At 40.0% G+C, this 25,723-nt stretch overlaps 1 protein-coding gene across 2 annotated transcripts in view; it reads left to right on the forward strand.

Annotated features, from left to right (window-relative positions):
- The window catches only part of SAMSN1 (SAM domain, SH3 domain and nuclear localization signals 1), a 50,916-nt gene that overhangs the window by 14,846 nt on the left and 10,347 nt on the right, over positions 1 to 25,723 (forward strand). The window contains exons 1-6 of one of the 2 annotated variants that reach the window (XM_053934967.1): positions 1,812 to 1,906; positions 18,006 to 18,077; positions 18,670 to 18,825; positions 20,806 to 20,926; positions 22,318 to 22,469; positions 24,494 to 24,700. In XM_053934967.1, coding sequence (XP_053790942.1) covers positions 1,850 to 1,906; positions 18,006 to 18,077; positions 18,670 to 18,825; positions 20,806 to 20,926; positions 22,318 to 22,469; positions 24,494 to 24,700 — 765 coding nt within the window. In that variant the 5' untranslated portion in view covers positions 1,812 to 1,849. Of the gene's footprint in view, positions 1 to 1,811; positions 1,907 to 18,005; positions 18,078 to 18,669; positions 18,826 to 20,805; positions 20,927 to 22,317; positions 22,470 to 24,493; positions 24,701 to 25,723 lie in introns of those variants that run through there. The other variant, XM_053934968.1, reaches the window with a different exon arrangement.

A 25,723-nucleotide genomic window follows, 5' to 3' on the forward strand; every position in this document is an offset into this window, starting at 1 on the left:
GATTAAATATCCATGGTAAAACCTCCTTCTGCTTAGAAACTTAAACTGATGTTTCAGGTGGTCTTTTCAAATACAGAGAAAAAATATCCCTGAGTTAACCACTATTATTAATTAATTAATTATTAACAATCTCAATAATTAGGAACACTAATAGATATGTTATTTCAATAATAAAACCCTCACATTCAACTTTGGTTTAAATTAGTGTTGTTCTGATTAAAATGTGAAGTGAAGCTTCATGGGCTGAAGTTCAAAACATAGTCCACTATCCCAGAGAGTTTTGGGCCTGCATTTGACAGAATTTTGGTACCTTAACCCCAGTTCCTCCTCCCCTTCTTACCAACCCCCATCTTTGAAGGCCTGGAAAGGAAAACCTCATAATACAATTAATGCATAACAATTATTCCTTCATCAGTCAGTCACAGTCTATCCAGCTGCCCATCCATTAGAACCCAAAAAACCCTCCAAAACTTATTTTAAACATTAAAAGAGAAGTCCAAATAGCAAGCCAAAATGGGAATTTGTCTGATGAGCTTGTCTTATCCCTCCTTGGAATATTCATATGGTAGAAGAGAAATAAGAGTATTTTAAAAAGAGCTTTTATTTATGCCAAAATTATGAGTTAAGGCTGCTTAGAAAAAAATAATTTAAAAAATAACAAAATTTTGAAAAAAAAATTACCATTTTTTTTTTCTTGACAGTTCATCCTGAACCTTTTTCTTGCAACTTATTAAGATATTTCTTTTACATATGTAGTAATCTTAAATTAAGATTTAATTGAAGCTCTGTGAGGAGTCTGAAAATTTGGGGGTTGAAATTGAGAATTTGCCTCCATTGCTTAGCAGAATGTTGGGACTATTTCATAGTTTCAAGGTTTGTGGCCTGTGATTCACAACAAATAAATTTTACTTAGGATGCTGAAGACTTTTTTTTTGTTTTGTTTTGTTTTTTTTCTCTAAGATAAAAAAAATCAAGCAAAATGAAGCAGGAATTTAAGCTTTTTTAATGGCTCCACTTTCTTTTACCTTTTGGAATGGTTTTCAAGAGATTGTAGAAGACCTTTGCCATTTCTCTCAGCCTCTTTGTTTAAAGTCTTCTGTAAGACTTGCCTTTTCTCCCAGTGACTTTTTCAGCAAATCAAGGAAAATGGAGGGTTGAAAAGTGCTGTTTCAGGGAGTCCCAGTTCTGTGATGAATGGCAAAAAAAATTATTCCATCATGCAAAATAAAAAGATGGCTTTAGATAATTCCCTTCTCTACCAAACAGCAGCCTTTAATCTCAATGCTTTTATTGCATTGCTGGAGAGCCAAGAGAGGATTGGAAGAGTTAGGGGCCAATTACACCCACAGAGCAGCTCACATCTGATATCAATAATATTTCTTGGTCCTCTGAATATCAGCACGCCTTCTTCACACACAAGTCTCAGCACAGGTGGAAATAAAGGTGCACTTAGCCCCATAAGGCTGAGAGGGAAAAATTGAGAGAGGAAAAGAGAATTATTTTCTTGAGGTTGTCCAAAACCTTACTAAGGCCTGATGGTGACACAGCAGCAAATAAGTTTTAAAGTATTTATATTTCTACTTTGACCCTTGCCCTATTTTTCAACTCATCTCCTTGGTACACCTTTCTCTTTCTTGTCCCCGTCACTTCCTCCCTTCCTTCCTCACCCCTTCCCCAAAGGAAGAATTCAGTTTACTCCCCCATGCCACAAGGCAGCCGTGTGAAGTCACATCCTGATAGAATAAGGAACTGCATAACCCATGCACACGTCCAGAGTGCCCTCCCTTGCACTTAGTTTGGTTACAAATTCACAGCAGTTGCACGTCCAGTGGATTAACCTGAGTTAAACATGCTGAAGAGAAAACCATCTAATGTGTCTGATAAGGAGAAAAGTCAAAAGCCAAAGGTAAGAATGTCTCATTTTTGTCGCCAATTAATAACAACAGGAATTCTTAACAATTTTTAATACGAAGGTTTCCTCTTAAATCCTAGCTGCAGGAGTTTCTTATGTGCTTGCAAGTACCTCGGTGCTATAATCTCAGGAGTCTGTTTGCATATACTCACTTTATAATAGTAAAGATCCAATTCAAGGAATCTCATTGTGAAGCTGCTATAGCTGTGCTAAAGAATTCTGGTGCTGGACTTCGTTGTTTTATGCTCTGCATCAGTCTTTTAGCAGATGAGCACACAGAGTCCCCTTTCTCCATTTCATCTATGATAAACAAATTATGTCCCAGAAAGGAGTGTGAGAATCAGTGAAGAATTAGAAAAGCTATTAAATTTGTTCCTTATTTTAATAAATTTGCTTTTGTATCACCATAACCACAGGAGAAGAGGGTACTTGGCAATAGTGCTTGTCATTTTAATTTCTCTGGGAATCATTAAAATATCAGCCTGAGAGAAATACTCTAAGCAAATTGACTATGTGCTACACTGGACACTTTCCACAATCTGGAATTGTAAGAAAGGAACTGAATTTTGTAAGATGCATAAAGATGCGTCCAATGCTCGAAATTTATTTTCAGTCCCTGCACTGAGTGCAAAATGACCTCTGTGCATTGTATTGTACAAGTATTGTAGAGTATTGCAAGGCTGCAGTGCAACAGCTACTGCTCAGCCTGAGTACTTCAGTGTCCATTTCTGCCTCAGTTTATCAGCACTGAAAATTTAACAAAGAGATTAGAAAAGCCTTTTAGTATTTCTCTGCTCTCAACAACTGGTGTTTCCCAATTTATAGATCCACCTTCTCATTGTTTGGGAATAGAGGTCCCTTAGTGACTTCTGTGTCCTAAGAGATTACTGCAGACACTGTTTCAGCAAGGAGGCCTTCTGATTTACACAGCACTGCCTTTTGTAGATTGTGCTTGCAATTTTAGACCATGACTCATTAACAGTTGAAATTAACGGCTTTTTCCATAGATTTGAAGTGATTTTGATACCATTTTCCCCCACATTTTAATTTTTTTTAAGGATTGCACTGGTTGGTTTGGTATGCATTTTTTTCTGCTCATTTATTATACTGTGTTTTAATGGCAGGGAAGAATTATAATTAATACCTAATTATATTATTGATTAAACAAGAAACGACTATGAAAGACTCTGGGGATAGGCTTTGTTTCCCTGTCTGTATAATATTTTCAAAAGCCAGTTTTGGCCACTCTCTTCTTCCAAAAAAAGTCATTCCTTAACAATTGTCTGATTTTTATTTTTGAAGGCCCACTTTTGTACAGAACTGTGTAAACTTTCCACAAGGGGAATGCCTTTGCTGAATGTGCTGCTCACAGTCAGGGCAGGGAAGCAGACAGCCCCACGTTGCATAGAATAGGAATCTTAGCACGTTTCAAAACTTGTCCCAGGGAAGCAACGTAAATACTCAAGTTGCTTAATGTTGAGTTGGGTAAGATGGGACACAAGTCCTCAACTCTTGGAGAAGTTACAGGATTTCACAACTGACCTCTGTAGGTCATGTCCTGGCTGGCCCTGCTCTGTGCTGGCCACATTTGATACCTCCTCATGCTCACATGGCATGATACCATTGCCACTGGACAGGTCTTGGGCTCCCTCACCTTGCCTTCAGGCCACTCAGACATCCCAGTGTCTCCAACACATCCACACAGACCTGTGAGAGAGCCATAAGGCCTGTTTTTAATTTTAAATGAAAATCAGGTTTGCAGCCTTAGACCCTCAAAGAGGACACCAAAAAGATCTTTTTAGGTAACTGAATCTTAACCATGGTGACGACTTTATCAAACTGTACGAATTTCTGTGTGTTTCTTAGAGTGTTTCACCAATATTTTCTTTTTAACCCTTTTGGTTTTATTACTTTCTAATGTGAAGAATACTGGCATGAATTGATGCCTTTGGATAAAGACGAATGAATATCACAGAGGGATGGTGTTAAAGCCTTTCTCAAGGCAACTTGCTGTCCCTGTATAAAACCCCTCATGGAGGTGGGCAATTCAACATCCAGTGCAAGAGTAATAGAGGTTCAGTATCTCACTGTTCACTATGTGCAATGCATTTACCTTTGTTATTGTGGTGCTTAAGGGACTTCTGCAGATGTGTTAGATGCTGCATAGACAAAAATCTATTTTAATGCTCTCAGTGTGCACTATGAAAAAGTTAATCTATGCCACAAAAGAATAGTTTTGCAGGGTTTTTTTGTCATGCAGCAAGATTTCAGTAGTGCTACAGCCATGCTAATAACTTCTTTGAATTGTCTGGCAGCTCTTGTGTATTCCTGGATATGCATATAACTACTGAATGCATTTATATAAATAAACATTCATTGCTAGGCAAAAAGACATCTAAACCAGGTGTCATTCCAGAGAAAGCTGGGAGAGAAATGAGGTAGAAATGCATTCAAAAGAGATACTGGAAGGATTCTGATCCTTTGAAAATGTTTATTATTGTAGCTGTTCATACTAGTGCACGTTTATACCTTGTATAACAGCTTAGGAAGCTGAATTATAAAGGAAAAGTCTAAAGGGTTAAAAATACCCTGCTTAATGTTGAAGAAATTCAACCAATTGAAGAGCTAAGCTCTCTCTTCCAAGCCTATCTAGTCTAACCGATGTGTCTCTCCAGGACCTTAAATGACTTTCTATCACAACAGAACGTGTGCATCTCCCATCCCTCCCTTTAGGGAGTCCTTACCTGCCCTCCTTTCATTTCTGCCAGATGAGACACGGCTTGGTTTACACAGTGTAGCTGCTCAGAGCTGCAGAATTATTTGTGGGCAGGCGAGGTCAGACAAAGTAGGTCTTGCACAAAGCCCTGAGGTCCATGGTCACGCCGATGGCTGGAGTGGCTCACTGCAGGGACAGCGTGTGGCTCCTGCACTCCTGGAGCACGGCAGAGAGGGAAAACAAGTGGGAAAGGAAGTGTGTCCTAAATGTGCTTCAGCTATGGGTCTGTGCAGTCTGTCCCACCATCCCCTCAGAGAGCTGGGGAGGAGGAGAGCAGTTGATTTGGAGGATGAAGGGAAGAGCCCTGAAGTCACCTGGATTTCAGCCTCTCTGAGCCTTATGATGTTACAGATGTCAGTGCATCTGGGGAGTGGAATGAAGCAGACTTAGAATGATGGTAAGAGAAAAACACTCTAACAAATTATACAGGTTCTAGTCTTCTCTTTTGTACACCCTTCAGGCAGCACCACACAGATAAAACTCCATTAAAGCACTTCACAGCTATTCTGCATTCCACTTCACACTGTTTTACACATTTGTCCAGGTGCAAATAATCTGTAAAACATCCCTGCATTGTCTTGCCCACTTGCCAGCACATGTAATGTTCTGGGCAGAACCTACTCCTTTCTGTCTCTCTCTCCTCCCTATTCCTCTGGATACAGCAAACTTGAGAACTGCCTGATGACTCTTGGCTTTACTTCAACATGAAGCAAAGACAACTTTGTGCCATTTTTTCTGGCTTGACTGAAGAAAGTCTTGTGTCATTATTCTACATGACAGTTGATCTATGTTTATGCTAAAGGTTTGAGACGTTTTTGTTTCCTTATTCTGCTTCCAAATGCACTTGGTGCTTTAAACTCAGTTTACTTCTGGTGTGTAAGACAATTCAGGGTCAATGCCTCTGCATTTTTTTTTAGGCAAAAAGATGTCCAAGCTTCTAAATAAATCAATATTCGCTTACTTAGGTGATAAACCATTATTTGTTTTCAGCGTTATGAGAAAAGCATGGCAAATCCAATGGAAGGAAACATTTTAATATGCAAATTTGTTCCCCAGTACAATTTCATACCAGTAATTTTACTTTTTATAAGCTTAAAATGAAACCCTGACATTGCAGAAATCAATGCACATTTTTGCCATATTCTTGAGGCCAGAATTTCACCTTTTTTATATTTTCTTCACAGAAAGCCTGATCCTGATTTTGACTTAAATGAATAAATTAGCTGTTATCCCATTGATTTCAGCAGGATTATCTGAGTAAAGTTTATTGCTTGCCTAAGTGTTTGGAGCCTGTAATGCAGACAGATACTATAAGCAAGTTTTTTGGGGCTGCATTTTTCTCGGATGGTGGCTCGTGCCTCTCCAATAGGGACTACTTATTAAAGAAAAGAAAACAGAAAATAGGTATAGCGAACCTAAACACCAAAAATAATTCAAGCCATAATTAGAACTTCTGTAGGACAAGATCTGCAGTGAAGAGATTGCTTGGTGTTAATGAATATTAACTAGGATTTATCCTTGAGTGGGAAAAGCTGAAGGTTTTAATTTTATTTCAAAGGTGAAGATTGGTAGAGTTATGAAGTTTTACATTCTTTTCTTTCCCCCTGAAATTTTGAGTGCATAATAAATGAGCCACTGCTAATGTCACAGATGCTAATTTTCACAACCATGACTGAAGTGATGTTCGTTTCCATTTGCATTTCATTCTAACAATGATGAGAGGTGATGAGTTGATGATAAGCTGTTTTCACCGTACTGCCCGCTGTGCAAATTTATGCTTATAGGCAAAGATGACACATAGTTCTGTCATTAAAGGGCTTTACTGCATTGCCTCTTGAGCAAAGACTGTTTGTCAAAATCCATTTGAACTCTGGTAAATAAGCAGGAACAGATGACAACATCTGGGAAGTATTTTTAAGAACCTGGTTTATGGTGTAAATACCTGTGGGCCTTTAGTGGGGGGGTTCAGAGAAAAATAATGATACTTGTAAAAACCATGTGTGTGTGGATGGGGAAAGGAGGGATTGCAGGTGACACTTCAGAAGGTGTTTTCTGTCTCCCCTAGGCTTCATAAAATACTGGAACAAGGTCAGAGTGAACCTTGGGTTATTTTTCTTGTGTGAGTGGGTGGTTCTACAATCAAATTACTGTTTCTTTTACTTCCGCTATTTTTTCTTTATTTATATTATCATCATGCTTCCCCGTCATCGGCTAATTATTCTGTATTTTCATGAGCCACTTCAGAAAGTTGTGTCTTAATATATATGTCAACATATTCTTCTAGAAAGCTGTTGAAATTTGAGGAATTTTGCTTTCTCAGTGGGAAGTAAAGGTCCAGAGTGTGGGGAAAGAACAGTCATCTCTCACCTGGCCCTGGGCAGGAGGCTGATTAGGATGACCAGACTCCCCATTTTGATGTTCACATCTAGACATAGTCTCATTGAGGACTCTGACAACTCTTGGCTAGCTTTTGTTACAAAGGAAAAATTATATCTGTGGCCTGTTCCAGTACTGATGTAATTTGTGTGTTCCCTTGATTAAAGCATCTTTTGACATTTTTGTCAACTTTGCACAATACTCATTTAATTTCTTGTTTCTTCCCTATCTTGGTTTCCTTTACTAGCCAGGCTTAAGTCCTTAAGAGCAGAATATTTTAAAACAAGTGAGAGCAACCTTCTAAAGGGAATATTTACACATTAATATTCATTTTGCTTACAGTAACAAATCCAGGGTTTTGTTTGTTTTCTTAAGCAAGTAGGAACATTTCAAGAAGTCTGCCTGAACCACCTTATCCAGGCATTTTTAGAAACCAGACTATCAGCCACAGCATTTATAACTGTGCTCTCTGATAAATACCATAGCACAACTACCAAGGTGACATAAATCAGCATTAGTTGCGTCCTAATTCTTTAAGAATTGTTTAAGAGCAGTTGACTTACTCACTGAGTTTCTAGGAAAACCAAAATACCTCAAAGTAAACATTGGTCAGGATACCTGTCATTGCTGGGAAAAAAGCAGGTCTGGCAGAGGATGTGGCCTACAGTTTCCTGTACTTCCATATTCATCTAGTAATCTATGTCACAACATAAATTCAGACAAATGCTGTTACAGAGCCATCACTTGGCAGCTGTAAAAGCACCTTCTGGGTGGCCACAAACACTTCAGCCAGAAGAATCAACCCCTTGCTATGTGGGTAGAACCTGCTGGGAATACCCACTCCTGAGAAGGGGAAAAAAAGTCTTCTGGGCTCTGTAATCACAATATCCTTTAAGCTTTCTCTTCCGAAAGGCTGCAACAAAGACAGCAGAGTTACTCCAGTTGTTAGAAACAGTTATACTCTGTTCCACAAATTGGCAGTGTCAGTGGTTTTGCTCAATATTTGCTGCTTGGCACCAGTCTACAGATTATATATGCTCTGAATATTTAGCATATCATATATCCTTTAAACCATCCAAATGGAAAACTATTTCATGAATCAGAGGTGTATTTTATGCGTGTTGTTATTCCACAGGATGATGAACGATCAATTATCTTTTTTCTAAGTAAAATCTCTTCTGTATTCATGCTTACTCTAACCCTTGTAGCTTTTTTAAAAAAAATTATTCCACTTACAGTGCACCCAAGAGCATGTTCTTACTATTTTTCTTCTTAAACCTGAGAGTGAAATTCTAGCCTGTGGAAAAGTTTGAAGAGTTCTTCAGGGAAGCTGCTTCTTTGAATATGCACAATATATACCCTTCTGCCACTTTTCCTCTCCATACTTTTTTTAGTTTATTCCATGGATACGCAGCAATCTGGATAATGACTTCACCTGCACAGAGTCTTCAGGCTGCTTAATTGCCAGTCATAACATCTTCTGGCCCCTTTCTGGAAAGCTGAATGTCAAGAGCAAAGGGTTTTCTATCTCATCACCCAGCACTGAAGCTGACAAGTGTTCTCTGGCAAGAAGCTCTAGTGACCTGCTGGTTTGCACCATTATGTCTTCTGGGAGGAGTTTTAGCCCTTTTCCTATCCTTCTATGTCTTCACCTCTTTTATCACCCTCACTAGAACAGCCATGTAATCTAACACTGCTGAACTTGATTTCCATGAGGTGCTGAATGGTCACTTCCTTGAGAACTGTAAGAAGTGAGAGCTCCTCCACTTGTCCATGCTGACCTCATCAGAAGGTGTGGTAGGTTTGCTGCTCTTCCAGGTATATTGAAGGACAAATGTGACATGAGTCCCTGAATACTTGAGTACTTGGCTTTAGGTTTTTCTGCAGTGTTCCTCATGGCTTTTTCAGGGACAGGATAAACACCAAAGGAGCTCTGCTCAACCAGAAAACATGCTGCAGTTTCATTCCTCTACCATTATGTTTGAGACAGAGATGGGGATGTGTCACTGACAGGCTGCAGCCATGAGATAAAGAAATCAGCTTCACTTAGTAACAGCACAGCCCAAAGCAGATGTGTAAAGAGGGGACAACACAGTGGCCAAGCCAGCCATGAGCTCTTGTGGCCTCTCTGCTGCCTGCACCTGTGCAAAGGGGATGCTCAGCTCTACCGCTCCTGAACGGTTTCACTGGCCACAGCTGTGCTGTTTTGCTCTTACACTTCTGCCTCCTTCTTTAAGATCAGATGGAATGTTCAGAAACCACTTCAAAAAGCTGGAAAGAGACATGGTTCATTGATGGTTAAGCTCAGAATCTGTGGAGAGGATGCATGAAATGACTGATGATGGTAGAGCAGGCATTCAGCTCTAGCACAAGCATGTGGCAAGGCTCTTCTCATGTTGGCTATTGGCATGTTAACGTTATTTTCTGCCTGTCTCTGTAATGGAGTTTACATTTGCTTGACTAATATATATTGGTTATTGTGGTAAAATGTTTGAAAATGTCTTTGTGTTTGCGATTTTAGCCAGTATCTGAAGGAATGGGAAGAGGCAACATCTTCCTACCCCTTCATGACAGCTTAAAAGGATGTAGTTGGTAGAGTTCCCTTTGCAGTGGTAGGGCTGATTTCAGTAGGATTTGGAGTACGTCCTTAAATCTGTGGCTCAAAGAACACCTCAAAGCCCTCGCTGCTGTCTCTGCCTCAGGAGCAGCACCTCACTGGTGAGCGTCTCTCCACTGCGTGTGGTGCTCGTGGAGGCTGCAGGAGCAGGGGAGGGGGAAAATGCTCAGTCTCACTCTTCTCATTTGTCAGAATGAAAACACACTTCAGGCACCTGGTACACTTGTTTTTCATGAAATGAAGATGTAGTTTTCCACTGAGCTGTGATGACAACAACCCATGCCACAGAGATATTCAAATGGAGAGAGGGGAATTGATTACTGGGTACCTTACTGGTACCCCCATGAGCCATTAATTGTATTCATTCCTTTTCTGGAGTGACCTGAACAGAATCAGAATGATATCTTCAGATTCCTAGATTTTTTTTTCCCCCTAGGATTGCAATTATAGAGCTTACACTACAAAGCAAACATGGAATTTAATACGCTATAACTTGTGCACTAAGAAGGATTCTGACACACTCCCAAATCATATGGAAACCCTGAGCTGGCAACCTTCTTTCAGCTTCCATACAAAACCAAAAACTTGCTGAACTTATGAGTTCAAAATTCTCAGAAGCATATTTAGGATTCCCAGGCACAAATTCTGTGAGCATGTCCAGTTTTTGAAGCCTGAGAAGCTGCAATGAAGTGCCACATGTGCTTTCTTCAACTGGAAAATAAGGATAACTTTGGCCTGTGGATGACAATAAGCCAATGCTGGAACACAGCCATTTGACAAGGGAGGACACAAGAAAGAGCAAAAATGGTGACCTAGTCTACATTTCAAGGGAGTCAAAAGTTAACGCACTCTAATGAACAGAGTATTTTATTTCTTTGTTGGTTTTTTTGCTTTGTTTCCCAATATAAAAGTGATTTAAATAAATGGACAGATAGATCTGATGAAGCACTCAAATTCACAGTGACTGATGATAGATACTGCACTGAATTTTGCTTCTCTACTGTAGTGCATCTCCATTAAGGTAATTTCAGTTAATCTCACTATGGATTCATTAATCAAGTGTAGTCAGGATGTCTGAAGGGAGATAATGAGCGGGAACAATGACCTATTGTTTGGATCTTATTCTTCAGCTCGTTATTTTGTTTATCATGTTCCATAACATTTGTACCCCGATAAATAAGTTCCAGTTGCAATTAGTTATCATAACAGATGACTAGGACATCTTTATTTACAAATTAAAAATCATTCCATAAATAGATCAATTCATTTTGTGCTCTCTTTACATCACATGCCTATACAGTATCAGTTTGCAGTGAAATGGAAACAAGGTGGACCTGTATATTTTAAAATTTCCTGCCTTTATCCAAAGATGCAAGCATCCACAGAGATAAAGTCCCTAATCCCAAATCTTTTTCTCTAAGCACTAACATCCTGCAGTATCAGCAGTCCTTAGTGTCTTCCAAAATTTCTCCTCTAAAATGCCCAAGAAAAGATTTGTTCATTTTTTACTTACTTTTTACTCATTTAGGATTACATACTGTATATCTGCCCCACATAAAGCTGTCACTATATTACTTTAAAAAAAAAAAAATAGTTGAGGTTCTAACAGCCCGGTGGGTTTGGAGACTGCTGAAGATGGGAATGTTTATAAGCTCTGTGATATTAACTGCAGCACTCAACCTCAGGTGACATAAAGCATGCAAAAAAGAACTTTCTGTCAGTTTTATTATTTCTAAAAAGGTTCCCCTTGAAAGAGAAGAGTGACCTTGCTCTGCTGAGCTGACATATGCCACTGAATTAATGGCTAGGCTTTGCTGTAGGGAAGCTTGCAGAAACATTACAACTCCAATGGCTGAGTTTGCTGCGCACATTAATCAGAGGAACCAAGATGATGTATCAAACACTCATTTAAAAGTAATAAAAACTAACTCTCTTTCTGCCCCCCTCCCCCAAGTTTCTTAGAATTAGCTTATTGTTGGAGATTACCTGTTGTCAAGGGTAAGACTGCAGTAGGGCAGTGAAACTCGTGTAAGGGCTTTCTGAAGTTTGCTTACTCTTCAGAAAAAGAACAAACGAGCTTTTGGGACGGTCAGACTTGACCGTGGCTTAGAGGTTATTTTTTTAATCTTGTTTTTATCTGGAAAGTCGTTTGAAGGAACACCTTCCACTGAACAGCCAAATTCCCACCTCCTCTGCCAGGGTCATGCTGGTTGCCCCACTTGTGGGTGTGCTGGCCAGGCGTGGGGGTCCCTGTAAAACTGAACCTTTGGGGCTGGATTCTTCTCAGCTCCTCTTCAGGCATATGTATTTTTGTCTTCATTTAAGGCAAACATGTTTGTGAGTAATTTCTCTCACACAGGAAATCCAGCAAAACCCTGCAAGGTCAGGACCTAGGTAACACACAGCATTATTAAAATCATGCTGTTTAAGTAAGCAGGAAAGGACTTTAATTGAAGCTGCTAAGTGCTTTGGTTTTAGAATGTGAGAATTCGTCTGTGAATTCAGCGGGTTTGAAGAGGAGGAAGTTTCAGGAGAGGAAAGATGTTGGTATTTAAGGGATTAAAGATCAAAGCCTGCAATGCTTATGTAGTGTTCAACCAGCCTTTACTCAGGCAGCGCTCCCCTCTGCTGCAGTGATGGTTTTGTGGAGGGTGGATTTCAAGGCTCATCCCTCGGCGTTTCTGCCCGTGTGTAAAATGAAGGGTAGAAAAAGGATGGCAGGGAGGTGGAAGCGCACATCATGCCAAATCCTTAACTGTCATTTTCATAGCTCCTCTGAGTTTGTCACACATCCTTAACCTTCTTTTAAAGTCATTTTCTTTTCATGGTTTTGTGTGCCACTGAAAGTCACTTTTAATTAAATGTCATATAAATAATAAAGTCTTAATTACAGAATTATTGCAAATACCTGTGTGCACACTCCCAGAATTGGACAGACTGCCAGAAGAGCACAAGGAGTGACTTTTCTCACTGGCAACTGAGAGTGCTCTGCAGCAACTGGGCAGGAATGATGGTGCTCAAAATTCAGGGTCAATGTGCATTTAAAGAAAGTGGAGTCAGGTCCCTTCCCCTCCTTGCACATTTTGCAATACTCACTTGCACAAAACTTTCCGAGTGTTAAGACTGGCGTTTCCTAAATTGCTTCCTTACTTAGTCCCTCACAAAGTTGTTTAATCAACACAGCACATTTTTTTTTTGCCAGACCAAACTGCCTCTTGGCTCAGATGTCCTACATGGTTCCCCCCTCCAGAGGAAGACTTACAGACCTTGCAAAAAATCCCACCCTCATTTGACTTGAGTAACAGCAGCTGTGCCCTTCTCAGCTGCCCCAGCAGGTGCCTGCCCAGGGCAAGGTGCCCCTGGAAAGCACTGGAGACTGGGTTTCTAGTGGTGACTCTAACTGGGTTATTGGGAACTGCGTGCCTCGTGTCAGCGGGGATTTAGGGCTGAGAGACCGAGGCTGGTACCACTTAAAGGCACTGATAAAACAGCTGCTCAGTGTTTACTTTGGAGAGTGCAGTTTGTTCACCTGGAGGAGTGTTAGTTATGATTAACTCATTTTTTAAATTCAGCTTTGCTTTTCCAGTCCTTTTCCACTGTTAAATTTAGGGTGTTTGATCTGAGGCCTCATGGTGGCAGCTCTGTTCAAAGTCCACTTTGCTTCCCCTCTCTCCCCCACCTCCATGCAGCTACTGAACACCAGGCCATGATAACAACCAGTCTTTTATAGAGTCATTTTTAAGCCAGTTAAAAATGCCATTTTAGTAGATTGCTCTATTTGAGTTAGCAGGAACAAGCTGTATCTTTTTTATTGCTTTTGACTGGTGAAGTGCAAGGTTTAGGCTGTGTTTCATGTGGGCTATAAAGTTATATTAATGTGTTGGTTAGTGGTCAGAAGTTCTGTATGTGTAACTAATGTGTAAATAGGAAAAATTCCCTGTGGTACAGAGGTCATGATGTTTTCTCTTTTGTTGCTTCCCTTACCCTTTGGAGAGTCACTTAATCTTTTACACAAATTCTCATTTTTTATACAGAAGTGAGGATTTTTTTGGTGGTGTTTGGTTTGTGGGTTTTTTCCCACAGAACATCCAAAAAGCTATAAATTGCTATCTTGCCATCTGGGAATGTAGGAGACAATTCTTTTGATTATCTATGCAAGAAGATAAGCTAGCAGAGTGGAAATATTCATCCCTACTTGGTAACTCTTTCATTCTCAGAGTGGTCTCCTCCGTCTGAAGGGACTAGAACCATCAGGGAATAGAACAAATGAATCAAATCCTGATCTCCACTTATCTCCATCAATCAGAGCAGCAAGAACAGGCTGTTCTCTTGAGGGCTGCTGTGTCTGCTTTCAAAAAAGAGGGAAGAAGACAAGTGTATGTGGCAGGCAAGGAAATTGAGCAACATGCTGAGCTCCCTTTTTGTTACTTCCAGTGTCCATGTTCGCCCCTATACAGCTTACATGGTTTGGGTAGTCTAAGCATGAATGGAAGGTAAAAATTAAAATGCATGGAGGAATTTGAAGAGATTCACATGTGTGAGAGGGTCAGTACAAAGCCTTTGACACATGCAAGATTTAAAAGATATTTTGAATAGGACTTGAAGCAAAATATAATGGGCCAGAATTTATGACAGCAGGCAAACACATTGCTGAGCAGTGTGAATTGTCCAAAGAAAAATATGGGATGAACATCTCCCATAATGATTATTTATCAGGATAACTGCAGTCAGTTTTGGCTCAAAGGTTGTTTTTTAGACACCAGGGAAGTTCTGACTAGCTTGTCACAGACAAGAACTTCTCCTGTGATATGTCCTACAAGGGAAGGATGTTTCATAAGAGAAAGACATGGATTGCAGAAGCTGTTGTTTTATTATTTGCATACCATACCATATTATTTTCTAGGGAAAATTATAGGCTATTTACAGCCTAAATCAGACAATCAACTGCAGACTGTCCAAATTAAAATAAACAACTATTACATAGCACTTATCCCATTAAAAGGATTTTTTAAAGTTCCTGGATTTCAGGGAATAAATGATATAGGAGAAGGAAGAAGGTTTTCAAATACTTAAAAGTATCTTTGATATTTTCTTTTATGTTAGTTTGGAATACTGAATGGGAAGAGAGGAAAGTTAATACGTTGATTTATAGAAATTATTTGATCAGCCCTTGTGCAGGAAAACACAGTTGTTTCTCCCTCTGCCCGTGCCTCCATTAGATTTTACTGAGCAAATTCGTATTTGCTTAACATATCCCTGGGTAGCTCTTGCATGAATTGAGCCAGAAAAACCACTTAACTTTATAGGATGCTGAATCCTGGTATCAAAAGTCAATAGCATATTTTCTCTTAGTAGCTTTGCATTTACTTTAAAAGCTTCCCTTCACCTGGAAATAAGGCCTGTCCATATCTTCACAAAGTAGGTGTTCCCTGACACTAATGCAGTGACTGACACTACTGAAAGTAATAGTCCCATTCCCTTTGCAGCCAGGAGCTCCTAAATCTGCTTTTCGTTATCAGTATAATGGGGTTGGATACATTTTTAAAAGGTGGTGCCTATTGATTACTTAATGGAAAAAGTTAGTATAGAGAACTGCTGAAGCAGCCCTATTCAGTGCTCTCCAGTGCAGCAACACCATTATCTAGAACAGTGGAAATCATCCTGTAACCCTTATTAATATTTAATGAGGATGAAGCAACACTGAAGTACACTACCAAATAGCCCCAGGCTCCTGCACATGTAGGATATAAGGTTGTTTCGAGGGTCAAAAAAGAATAACTGCTCAAGCTGTTTATAGGTAAGACCAACACTAAACAATGTTTTTCCTCTTGTTCCTTTTAAACTATTTCCAGCACATCTGCACTTTAATATACACTTATTCCTACTAGACATATTGAAGTGTTGGAATGCAACAGAAAGGTCAGTGTATGTTTAGAGATTGCTGAGACAATTTTATACTTTCCCTTCCCGGTATTGCTGTGAATCCCAGGCTCCCTTCTCCCTCCTGCTCTGTGCTGCAGGGCACATTTGGCTGGGCTGACAAGCTAGTCAAAGGTGTTAATCCTGTCTAATAGAACGATAATCCTCAGGGTTGTGTTTTTATATCATACTATTGAGCTAACCCCTTGTCACAGGATGTTCTTCATCTACTTAATAGCAAAGCTTTTTATGGGAATTTTAGATAAAATTAAATGTGCAATACAAATTGTAATTTTCAGTTTCACAATGTAAAAACAAACAAATAAACCACAATGTTTAGACAACAGAGATTTTACAATCAATTAAAAGGAGAGCTGTGTGATTTTTATCTGTTCTTTTTTTTTCCCCTCAGTGAATAGTAAATGTCATTATAATTGTCCAAAAATATTCACAAATCTGGGTCAGTTTCTTCAAGTAACCTTTGGCTGGAAATATTTTTCAGGTTAGATGTGCCCAGAAATATTGGGGTGGGGGTGGGTAGGGAAAGAGAATGTTATTCTTTTAAGCTGCACCGCTTAGAATATGGAGCCAAAATGTGTAGACTTTTCCATCTGACTCTGCTCAAGCTCCCATTGCTATGTCCACATTCATTTTTTGGGGGAGGTGGCAGAACTGGTTAATAAATAAGTTTGGGGAAGCAGGGAAACACATCAAGGAGGGATTTCTCCTTAACTTCTCTGGAAGCTGGTCCATGCCAGCATTAATGTGCCTGCAGTGTGAAGGCAGGCAAAGGCACTGGCTCCCAAACCAGTCCTTTGCTCCTCCTCTTTTGTTGCCCAAAGGATGTTCTACCTCTGTTGCTTCTGAGGCTGCTTCATGCCAATTCCTGCCTGGTGGAGAAGATTGGAACTCTGTAATAGGAAAGCTGGGAGCTCACAATCCTTTTAAGGCTTGTGAAGTTCCTGGATTGACAGCAAAAGGAGGGAGCTGGAGATGCCAGGTGAAGAGTGCACAGGGGGTGCTTTAGAAATCTGGGGGAGATGAAAATATGACTCATGTGGGTGGGGGTGGGGGAAGAAAGCAATGGAACAAGGAACTAGTTTGGCTGAAATCACATGGGTAAGGTAAAAGGATGAATAACTACAGGAAAAGCTGTAGCCCAGATACTCTGAAATCACTTATTAAATCAGACAGAATGTAATTATTTTGTGGTTTACTATTTTAGTTCAGTGCTTTTTTCCTCCAGAGGGAATTTTGAATACTCAAAAATAGACTGAGATTTTATTGCCTCATGTATAATAGTGAACCCTGCTCAAGAACTCTCATACTGCATTAAAGATTTTCATTTAGTATGGAAGAGAGAAGTACTTAAAAAACCTGAAGTCATTCTAGAGCTAGCTGTGAGTATTGGTGAAGACATAAAAGCAAGCTTTTAAAAACATTATAAAGTGAATAGATGTCCAAATTCTGGCTGTTTCTAGGGCCACACTTAAAGGGATGCCCAACTTGGCATCAATGTAGATTTTATGCATTTTGCCCCCATGGGCAGTGCAGTGTCAGGCAGCTCTGCCTGGGCATGTCTGACAGGTGTTTCTGTATGACCCCACTCCTCAAAATCTGCTGTGCCACTTCCCTCCTTTCCATGTCATTTATCCATGTGCAGAAAGAGTACAAACTAGAAGGAAGTCAAAACAATCTATTCACTGTCTCTTAATGAGCAGCTCAGGTGATGCAGCTTTCTTAAGCCAAGTAAAGCTGTGGCATGGCAGAAAATTGTACCCATTTATGTTTAAAAATTGGAATTTCTAATTGGAACACTGGGAAGAAAAGCACAAGGCTGCCTGATTATTCTGTTACTTACTCCCTCTGCAATGTGTGCATTTTGGACAAGAGGTATTCATAATCCTCATTCATAATCCTGAGTCCTTGCTTATTCCTGATGGTAAAGAACCATAAATTGTCTTCCCAGCTGAAAAAATGCATTGTATAAATTGCCACAATTTACACCACCAAAACCAAGTCTATTGCTTGTATCATATTTATGATGACACCTTTTTTTTTTTTTTGAAACTCATAAATAAGTCTTTCTTACCTGCAAATAATGCATGTTTATTTACCTACATAAATAATGTGAAATGGATGTAAAGAACTCATAATCATATCCATTACCTAATTAGTATTTGAAGTAGCATTGTTTCTCTTACTTGTTTTTCTACTTCTGCCTGTACAGTCATAATTTTTTCCCCTACAGTCACCTCATATTTTGTTTCTACCTGGATGTAGCAGTTCATGGTCCACCGAAATGGGAGGGATTTTTAACACCAACAGGTGGCTCGACAGTCTTAATAACAGAACAAAGTAAAACAGCACCAGTGAGTCAAGGTTTGTCTTCTCTTCTTTTACAGCGCACGAGCAGCTTTGGGAGCTTTGACCGTTTCAGGCATCACTCAATATCAAAGACAGATGATTCAGCTGAGGTCTGTAGAACACAAAGTTTGAATTTCTGCAGTTCACTTTCCCATGACAGTTATGCAAAAACATTGGAAAGCTATTGTGTAAATTTTGCAGTGCTGAGAACTTTACTTGTATACCTGCATCTCTTCACTGATTGAGGCCTTGACAAAAATAACCAAGAGAATCACACCTAAACTAAAGTGCTAAACTTTGGCATTTTGATGTGAAAATAGAAACAATTAAAAAAAAAAAAAAAGTGCACTTCACATCCGTGCGTGCCCAAAGTACCCAGCACTTTACAAGTAACCCACAGATGTCTCACTTCTGTTTTCAAGACCTCTGCAAAAATTCCCTCAATTCTTACTGATCTTAGGGACAATAAATAATGGGAAATAACATTACCTACCATAAAATATATTTTCTTTCTGTCATTTATACATAGAGTATTGTGCTGCAAACCTGTTTAGGTACACAGTTTCCAAGGAAAATGCCCATGACTGAATATTGTCATGCTAACTGTGTTAGTGTCCTTAATATTTCCCCGTAATTTCTGCTTCAGCTTGCTGTGTTTTATTTTCGTGGTGAGTTATTGCTTACTTTTTGATTTCAAAACAGATATCTGAGCTGGAGACTATAAGTGATATTGGGGAAGCAGTACAAATCAAAGCAGCAAACAATGGAGGAAGTCTGAGCAAGAAAATGAGAGCCATTTCACTTACCATGAAGAAAAAGATGGGTAAAAAATACATCAAGGCACTCTCTGAGGAGATGGTAAATACAGCCTAAGAGCCTTGTGTTTGCTGAAAATACATGTGAAGTAAAAACATTATGTGCATTTTTTCTGTTCATGCTTCAGCTGTCCTCAGTTGTGACAAACCGTAAAACCAGGGTAACAACACATACTGAATTAAGCCAGCTTTTGGTATGTACCTGTTCCTTCATGTGCATTTTAGTGCACATGCAAATCACACAGTAAGGGCCCAAGAGAGTCATAAAACTCTTACTTCATTTAATTTTGTTTTTTCATCAAGGAACATTTGTATGAGCATGTGTGTATGAGCACAAAAACCATCCTCATGTGTGGACACAAGGGAGTATTGGTTAAACCCAATCATCAGTCTGATGCTCAATTTGTACAAAAAGATTAATTAGAAGAATTTATCTCCCAATACAAGAATTATTTCTGAAGTCCACTTTGTAAAGGTCAGCCAGCATCCTAGAGAATTCCAACTCATACACCTTATCTCCTTTTACCTTATCTAATCTTAGTGAAACTATCTTTATTAAACATAAAAAATATAATCTTGCACATACTGCAAACCCTGTTTTCTCAGTACTTTGTATCAGTAAGTTCCAAAATTTAAAACCATAAGGAAAAAACTTGTCACACTTAACAATCCTAAAAAATCTAGCTAGTCTGCATCCTATCTCACATGTCAATATCACCTAATATCACTAAGTAAGGAAAATCAATGAGGAACGTCACAAGTAGAAAATAATTTTCCACAGGATACCTTTAAATACCTTTTGGAGGACCAAGACAAGGATCTGTATTTCATTTGTTTAGGGTTTTTTGTTGTTGTTGTTGTTGTTTTTCTAAACTGCAATCAATGATATTTATATTATATTTTTATATTTCCTTTCTGCACATTTAAAGCAACAATTCCCATGACAGAAGTTCAATGGATTATCTGGTTGGACACACATGTAGCATGATCTTCCTTCCTGCAGGAGATGATGACAATCAATACCAGCATCCTGATTAATCTGTTATGCTGCTGGCTGGTGTAACAAGCACAATTCTTGTTGAAAACCAGTATAGTTCTTCATTTCAGTGCTCTGCCTGACATGTATAGATCTCTACTTCACACATGCACTGTCATCTTTGCTTCATCACCTCACAAGTGAATAACTAATTTTTCCCCAAATACAATGTGCTGAAGGAAGTTTCAGTTGCATCAGGATATCACATGCACTGGCAACATGATGAATTCTACTGAAAAATCCCTCTCTTTGAAAGATCTATTTCATTTATCTGTTACATTGTCTCTAACTTAACTGTGACTGAAATATGGATCTTATTGTTTTGAGCAGGCTGTGATTCCTGAGGTGTGATTTATTGGGATAAACTCAAGGGGCCAATTTCATAGACCATTAGACTTTGTGAGAGAAACATGTACTTGTTAATTCTGAAATGCCCTGGATTTCGAGGACAGGGTGAATGCTGGGCAGTGTGGTGAGCACGGTGCTAAAACATACCAGTGCCCTATGTGTGTGCAAGCTGTCCCCAGCCTGCCACCAAGCAACCACCATCTTCAGAAGTTCAGTGTAAAACACAGCTGTGTCAGCCAGCTCTTCACCACCTGCTTTCAGAACTGAGCTTTATATTTCCTTCTCTGAGACAAGCAGACAAAATCTTATCAGGCTGCCCACAAATTTCCCATTCCAAGCTTTCAGCTCTGCCATGGTATGGTGTAGTCTTCCTAGCTTAGCTGTTTGAGCAGGGAAGGGATGAAGTGTGTGGGGCAGAAACAAGAGGGAATTTCTCTAGGATCATAAAATACTAGGGGTGATTGTTGGGCATGGTTAGTACCAGGCATCAACTTCTAAAAATGCCTTCTCTCACAAAGGAGTTCTTCATAAAGTGCAACGATCAGCTGATCTCCATTGTTGCTTTAAAACAAACAAACAAACAAACAAATTCTCTAAAATACATTTCTTGGGGGTTAACATTTGATTTTTGTGTTAAAGAATGAAGAGGGAAAAGATGACAGTGATCCTGGTGGTGGAGCACATACTGAGAAGGTCTCCCTGAAAACCAGTGACTCTTTGGAAAGTCTCTATAGTCTGAACAGCGGCCAGAGCTCATCTAGTAAGTACAAGACACCTATACTTCTTATTTAGTCACTGGATGAATATAGTTATTGCTTATGGCTGTGGAATCAGAGCTGGTGATCAAAAATGTGATGGTAGAGAGCTCTTCATTCTGGCAGACAAAAGTGTAATTTGGTTAAATGGGTAGCAGCTAGGGTAGATATACATCTATCCAGAAATAAGCTGAGTGTTTTTAAGAGTGGAAATAGTAACAGAAGAAAAAAATTAGCATGAATTATAGGACATAGTGCTGGTATATATGCCATACATTTCATTATCACTGCCTTAGTGCTGTGTTTGCAATCACTGGGTGCAGCCACACAAGCGTCCTCTCCTGGCGGACTGGCTGTGAGTTCACCCTTTGCCCTGGAGATGGGAGGCAGACAAAGTCTCTCTGAGTTGATGGGAGATGTGGGTCTGACCTGGCAGCTTTGGGACATGATGCAGAGAGACACAGCACACCTGAAACCCACTGAAAACCCTCCCCCATCACGGTAGTCTTGGTTGGAGGGCAGAGGAGTCTCTGATGAGAAATGTGCCTGCACCTCTCTCTGTGTTGCCCTGCTGTGGATATCTGCTGGGTGGCAAGGCACAGCTATCCCTGGTTACACTGTTGTGTCACCCTGCGGGCACTGCCCGAGGCCTGAGTGCAGACTGGAGCTGCAGTCCAGACCATTTGCACTTAGAGTTAATCTGGCCCTGAGATGGAACTGTGCACTTAAGCAATCAGCTCAAACAAAACCATTTTTATGATCATTTTCTGTGACGTGATTTGTGAAAATCGTATATGGGAGTTTACTTCCAATACACTGCTGTTCTTATCTAAAAACATATTTGGATGGGATATTGCAGAGCTTGCTCAAATTTGCTTGAATTACTCTGCTGATATTTTATTGCTCAACTTGGATAAAATGACAGGCAGAAATGTTGATAAGATTAAAATTTCCCTCTGCAATGCAGGTTCCTTTGATGTTTCGGCTAGCTCTGGAATGAAATAAAATAACTTCTACAGTACTTGTTTTCATTTCTCTGAATAAACAGGAGAAGTTCAGCAGAATTAATTCCCCAAATTGCTCTTTTAGGGTGCATTTTATTAATCTGCAGAGGTAATATTTCAAAAAGTCTGTAAATAAAATGTGTAGTCTATTAGTATCATCACCAGAAAAAGATTACTTTAGGGAAGATATTAATGAAAGATCTCCTACCCATTTTGTTCTGTCTCTTGTAGCATGATTTTTATTGAATGTAGTTATCCTGGAACGTGTCAAACCCACACAGAATACGCTCTGTCTCTGATTCTGTGGTTTTGAACAGTTTCCTTTGGGCTGCTGTGCAGAGCTGCTGTATGGGCATCTGGTGCAGGGCTCTCTCAAGCTGCCTCTCTCCCAGGTGGGGTGACCAGCTGCTCCGATGGCACGAGCAACAGGGACAGCCTCCGGTTTGACGACGAGGTCCCCTACAACGGCCCCTTCTGCGGCCGAGCCAAAGTCCACACTGACTTCACACCCAGTCCTTACGACACCGACTCGCTGAAAATCAAGGTGAGACAACCACCAGGATTCCTTCTCTCCCACTAGCAATGCCAGGGGGACCATTTTTTGCATGTAAATAATACATTTAATAATGAATTTTTAATTGCTTAAGCATGTGGAACAGTTTAAAAGCAAGGCTGATCTGGTTTTGCAGTGCTTCTATAAGGACGTAGTTCAGACAAGGCTGCAAAGCCAAGTGTTGCTAAAAGCTTTTTAAGGCACAGATTCCAGGTAGGAACCTCTTTAGGGTATCTCCCTACCTACCCCAGCATTCCTGAGAGTAAAATACGTGTTGCTTCCCACATACATGGTCTGGAGTAAGAAAGAATTAAGTCTCATGGGATGTGAAGTTGTCTCCCCAAGCTTTCGCAGTCACAACTAGGATATATCCAAAGCTCAATGGCACCCAATGCCTTTAATAAAACCAGTTTGCCTTTACATTGAACCTTTCTTTAAGCCTGTGTTTGAGCTGTGAACATTCCTCAGCCCAGACATGGCAAGGAGTGTCCGGGCTGTGTGAGGAAGAGCAACAAAGAGGGCCCAGTTGAACATTACTTAAAGAAATAGCCCTTCGGACTCTTTTCTTCTTCACATCTTCTTCATTTTGCCAAATCCTGTATCTCACACAGACTCCCTCTCCTCCTCTCTGGCCTACATGAGAGCTGGTGCTCTGCTGGTACTTGCAGTCTTCAGCACTTGCCTTCCACTTCCACCCACATCTAGGGCATTTCTTTGAATACAGTTTAGTAGTTTTAACTATTTAACTGGTCATGAAATGGCAAATATCTGCTGGCTCATATGGGGTTTCTTTTAGTCATTAGGGTGGTGTATTTTGGAATTATAAGCTAATACTTAGGGTTGGAATCCCCTGTATTTATCACACAAAATTTCAGTACCCTGAATCTGAATTCAAAGTGCATCTGCAGCTTGGCTTGGAGCCACTGCCTAATCCTGACCTGCAACCACATCTGAAGCTCCTGAGCCTGCACGAGTTTGAAGAATAACACGTGCTTATAGAGCTTTAAATAAATGTTTGTTTAGTTTCCATTTCAAATGATCTCCCACCTCTGAGCCCCATGTTCTAACTAAACCAGGTCACCAGCTCACAGTCAATTCTGTACTTGGGTTTGTACCAAAACTACAAGTGGGTGACCACTTGACTTGCTGTCCATGACCAAACCAGAAAAGATGTACCTCATGGAGCTGTGGACACATCCTAACAAACTGAGTTTGATTTCTAACTTTGTAACAGAATCCCAGACGAAGCAGGTATTTGTTGGATAACTCTTCAAAGGCTTTCAACATTTTTCTGTGATATGTGCCAAAAAGAGAGGGCTCATTTTTGAGGTCCTTGGGAGCAAATTGTGTAGGATGCATGACTTTGTAAGAGTCTTTTTACTATGGGTATTACTCAGAATGACTGTTTTCCTGAGCTCAGACCTTGGTTCCCACAGTGTGGCTGTGAACACCTGTACCAAAAAGCCCTCTTGAAATAGCTGTGTTGTCACCCTTTTAAGCACTCATATTTGTTGCGGGAGTTAAATGTTCTTTATTATCTTTGAGAAATGCAGACATTGATTATTCCTATAAAATGGGTAGGAGTCCACCTTTCACACAGATCAGCTATCTGTTTTTGAAGACCCTTCAGATGCTACACAATAAGATTATTTTGTAAATGCTATGGTACATATTTTGAAAATAACCTTACAGTAATCCCTTGCGTTTTTTTGCCAAAACTATGCCCACTCCCCATGACAAAAGTTAATTGCTGATGCAACCCCATCCCTTTTCAGGGACCAAGTGGAGCACAAAAATAGTGAGAGGGACTGCTTATGCTCACCTCTCCTTCACAAGGTTTGGAGATAAGGACTAGCTCCACTTTCTGTAATTATTTTCCAGGGATTTTATAAAAGGAAGGGCACTAAATCTAGGTAATTAAAAAAAGTTTCTTCACACTGACTAGTGCTGGTTTTGGTCCACAGAGGAAAAGCTACATATAACAAACCAGAGGTGTGCTTTTTTTATTGTTCTAGAAAGGAGACATCATAGATATCATCTGCAAAACTCCCATGGGCATATGGACAGGCATGCTGAACAACAAAGTAGGAAATTTCAAGTTCATTTATGTGGATATTATCTTGGAAGAAGAAGCTGCACCCAGAAAGATAAACCCACACAGAGGAAGCAAAAGGACCAAGCCTAAAACATTGCAAGAGCTCCTGGAATGTGTCCAGCTGCAGGTCAGCCAAGGCATTTCCCATTTCTATTTGAAACGTTCCCTTTCTGTGCGCTCGGGTTTGAATGTCATTTACAGGCAGGAGGAGAAAGGCAGGTTTCAGCAGTTTTGATGTCAGCAAAGCAAAGCAAAGCAATCTTGTGTCTGTCTTTTATCTGATGTGAGTGATGCCAAGATTATTTTTTTCTTTTTATATACCTTTTATATAACTTCTATGTAACCTCAGTATTCTTAGCATGCATAATTGTAATTCCTTAAGTCTAATAACTTAGCATAGTCCTGGTATTCTGTTAGGCCAGGAGACCAAACATCCTAAAGACCTCGCAGTAGGAGGCCAGAAAACCCTACGCTCTTTTGGGAAACCAAGGTCCCCTCTAGAACATATCCTGTAAATTAGAGATTTGGCCCATTCAGGGGGGAATTCCACAGATAGGGGAATATCACACCATTCATCCAGGCCTCTCACTGGAGCATCCTTGTTAGATATGCTAATTTGTAAGGTCTATAAATTGTTTACACAATCAATGGTGTGTGCGCACTGCGGCACATTCCACCTTGGCAAAGTGGTTCACCAAGAAAGATCCTTATTAAATACCAAGGTAAAAACCCCTTATCCCCTAACCATGTCTGGCTCCCAGTTTTTAAGACCAGGAAAGGCATCATGAGCAGCTTATAGAACTGCATTTTACCTCATCATGTGGCTGGGCTAGGAGACTCCAGTCAGAGAGGGACACTGGTGACTTGTCAGGTCAGCCTGACTGCAGCTGTGTCCCTGAGTATAGGAGATCTGTGGCTGTGGACATTTCAGGGACTGGGCTGCAGTCTGACTCCAGCGCCAAAACTGAGAATTTGTGGTTTTAATCTCTTGTGATCTTTAGGGAGCAATAGTATTTTTGCACTGTGCTCATGTTGCGCCTCTCTCCCTCTCTGCAACCCTAGATCTTGACTGAGTGTCAAAGTGTAATGAGGTCATGATTTACAAGTAACATTTTTAATAAGGGTAATTGCTTTGCTGCTGATGCAAACA

The sequence above is a fragment of the Vidua chalybeata genome, chromosome 2 (genome assembly GCF_026979565.1).
Source record: "Vidua chalybeata isolate OUT-0048 chromosome 2, bVidCha1 merged haplotype, whole genome shotgun sequence".
NCBI lineage: Eukaryota > Metazoa > Chordata > Aves > Passeriformes > Viduidae > Vidua > Vidua chalybeata.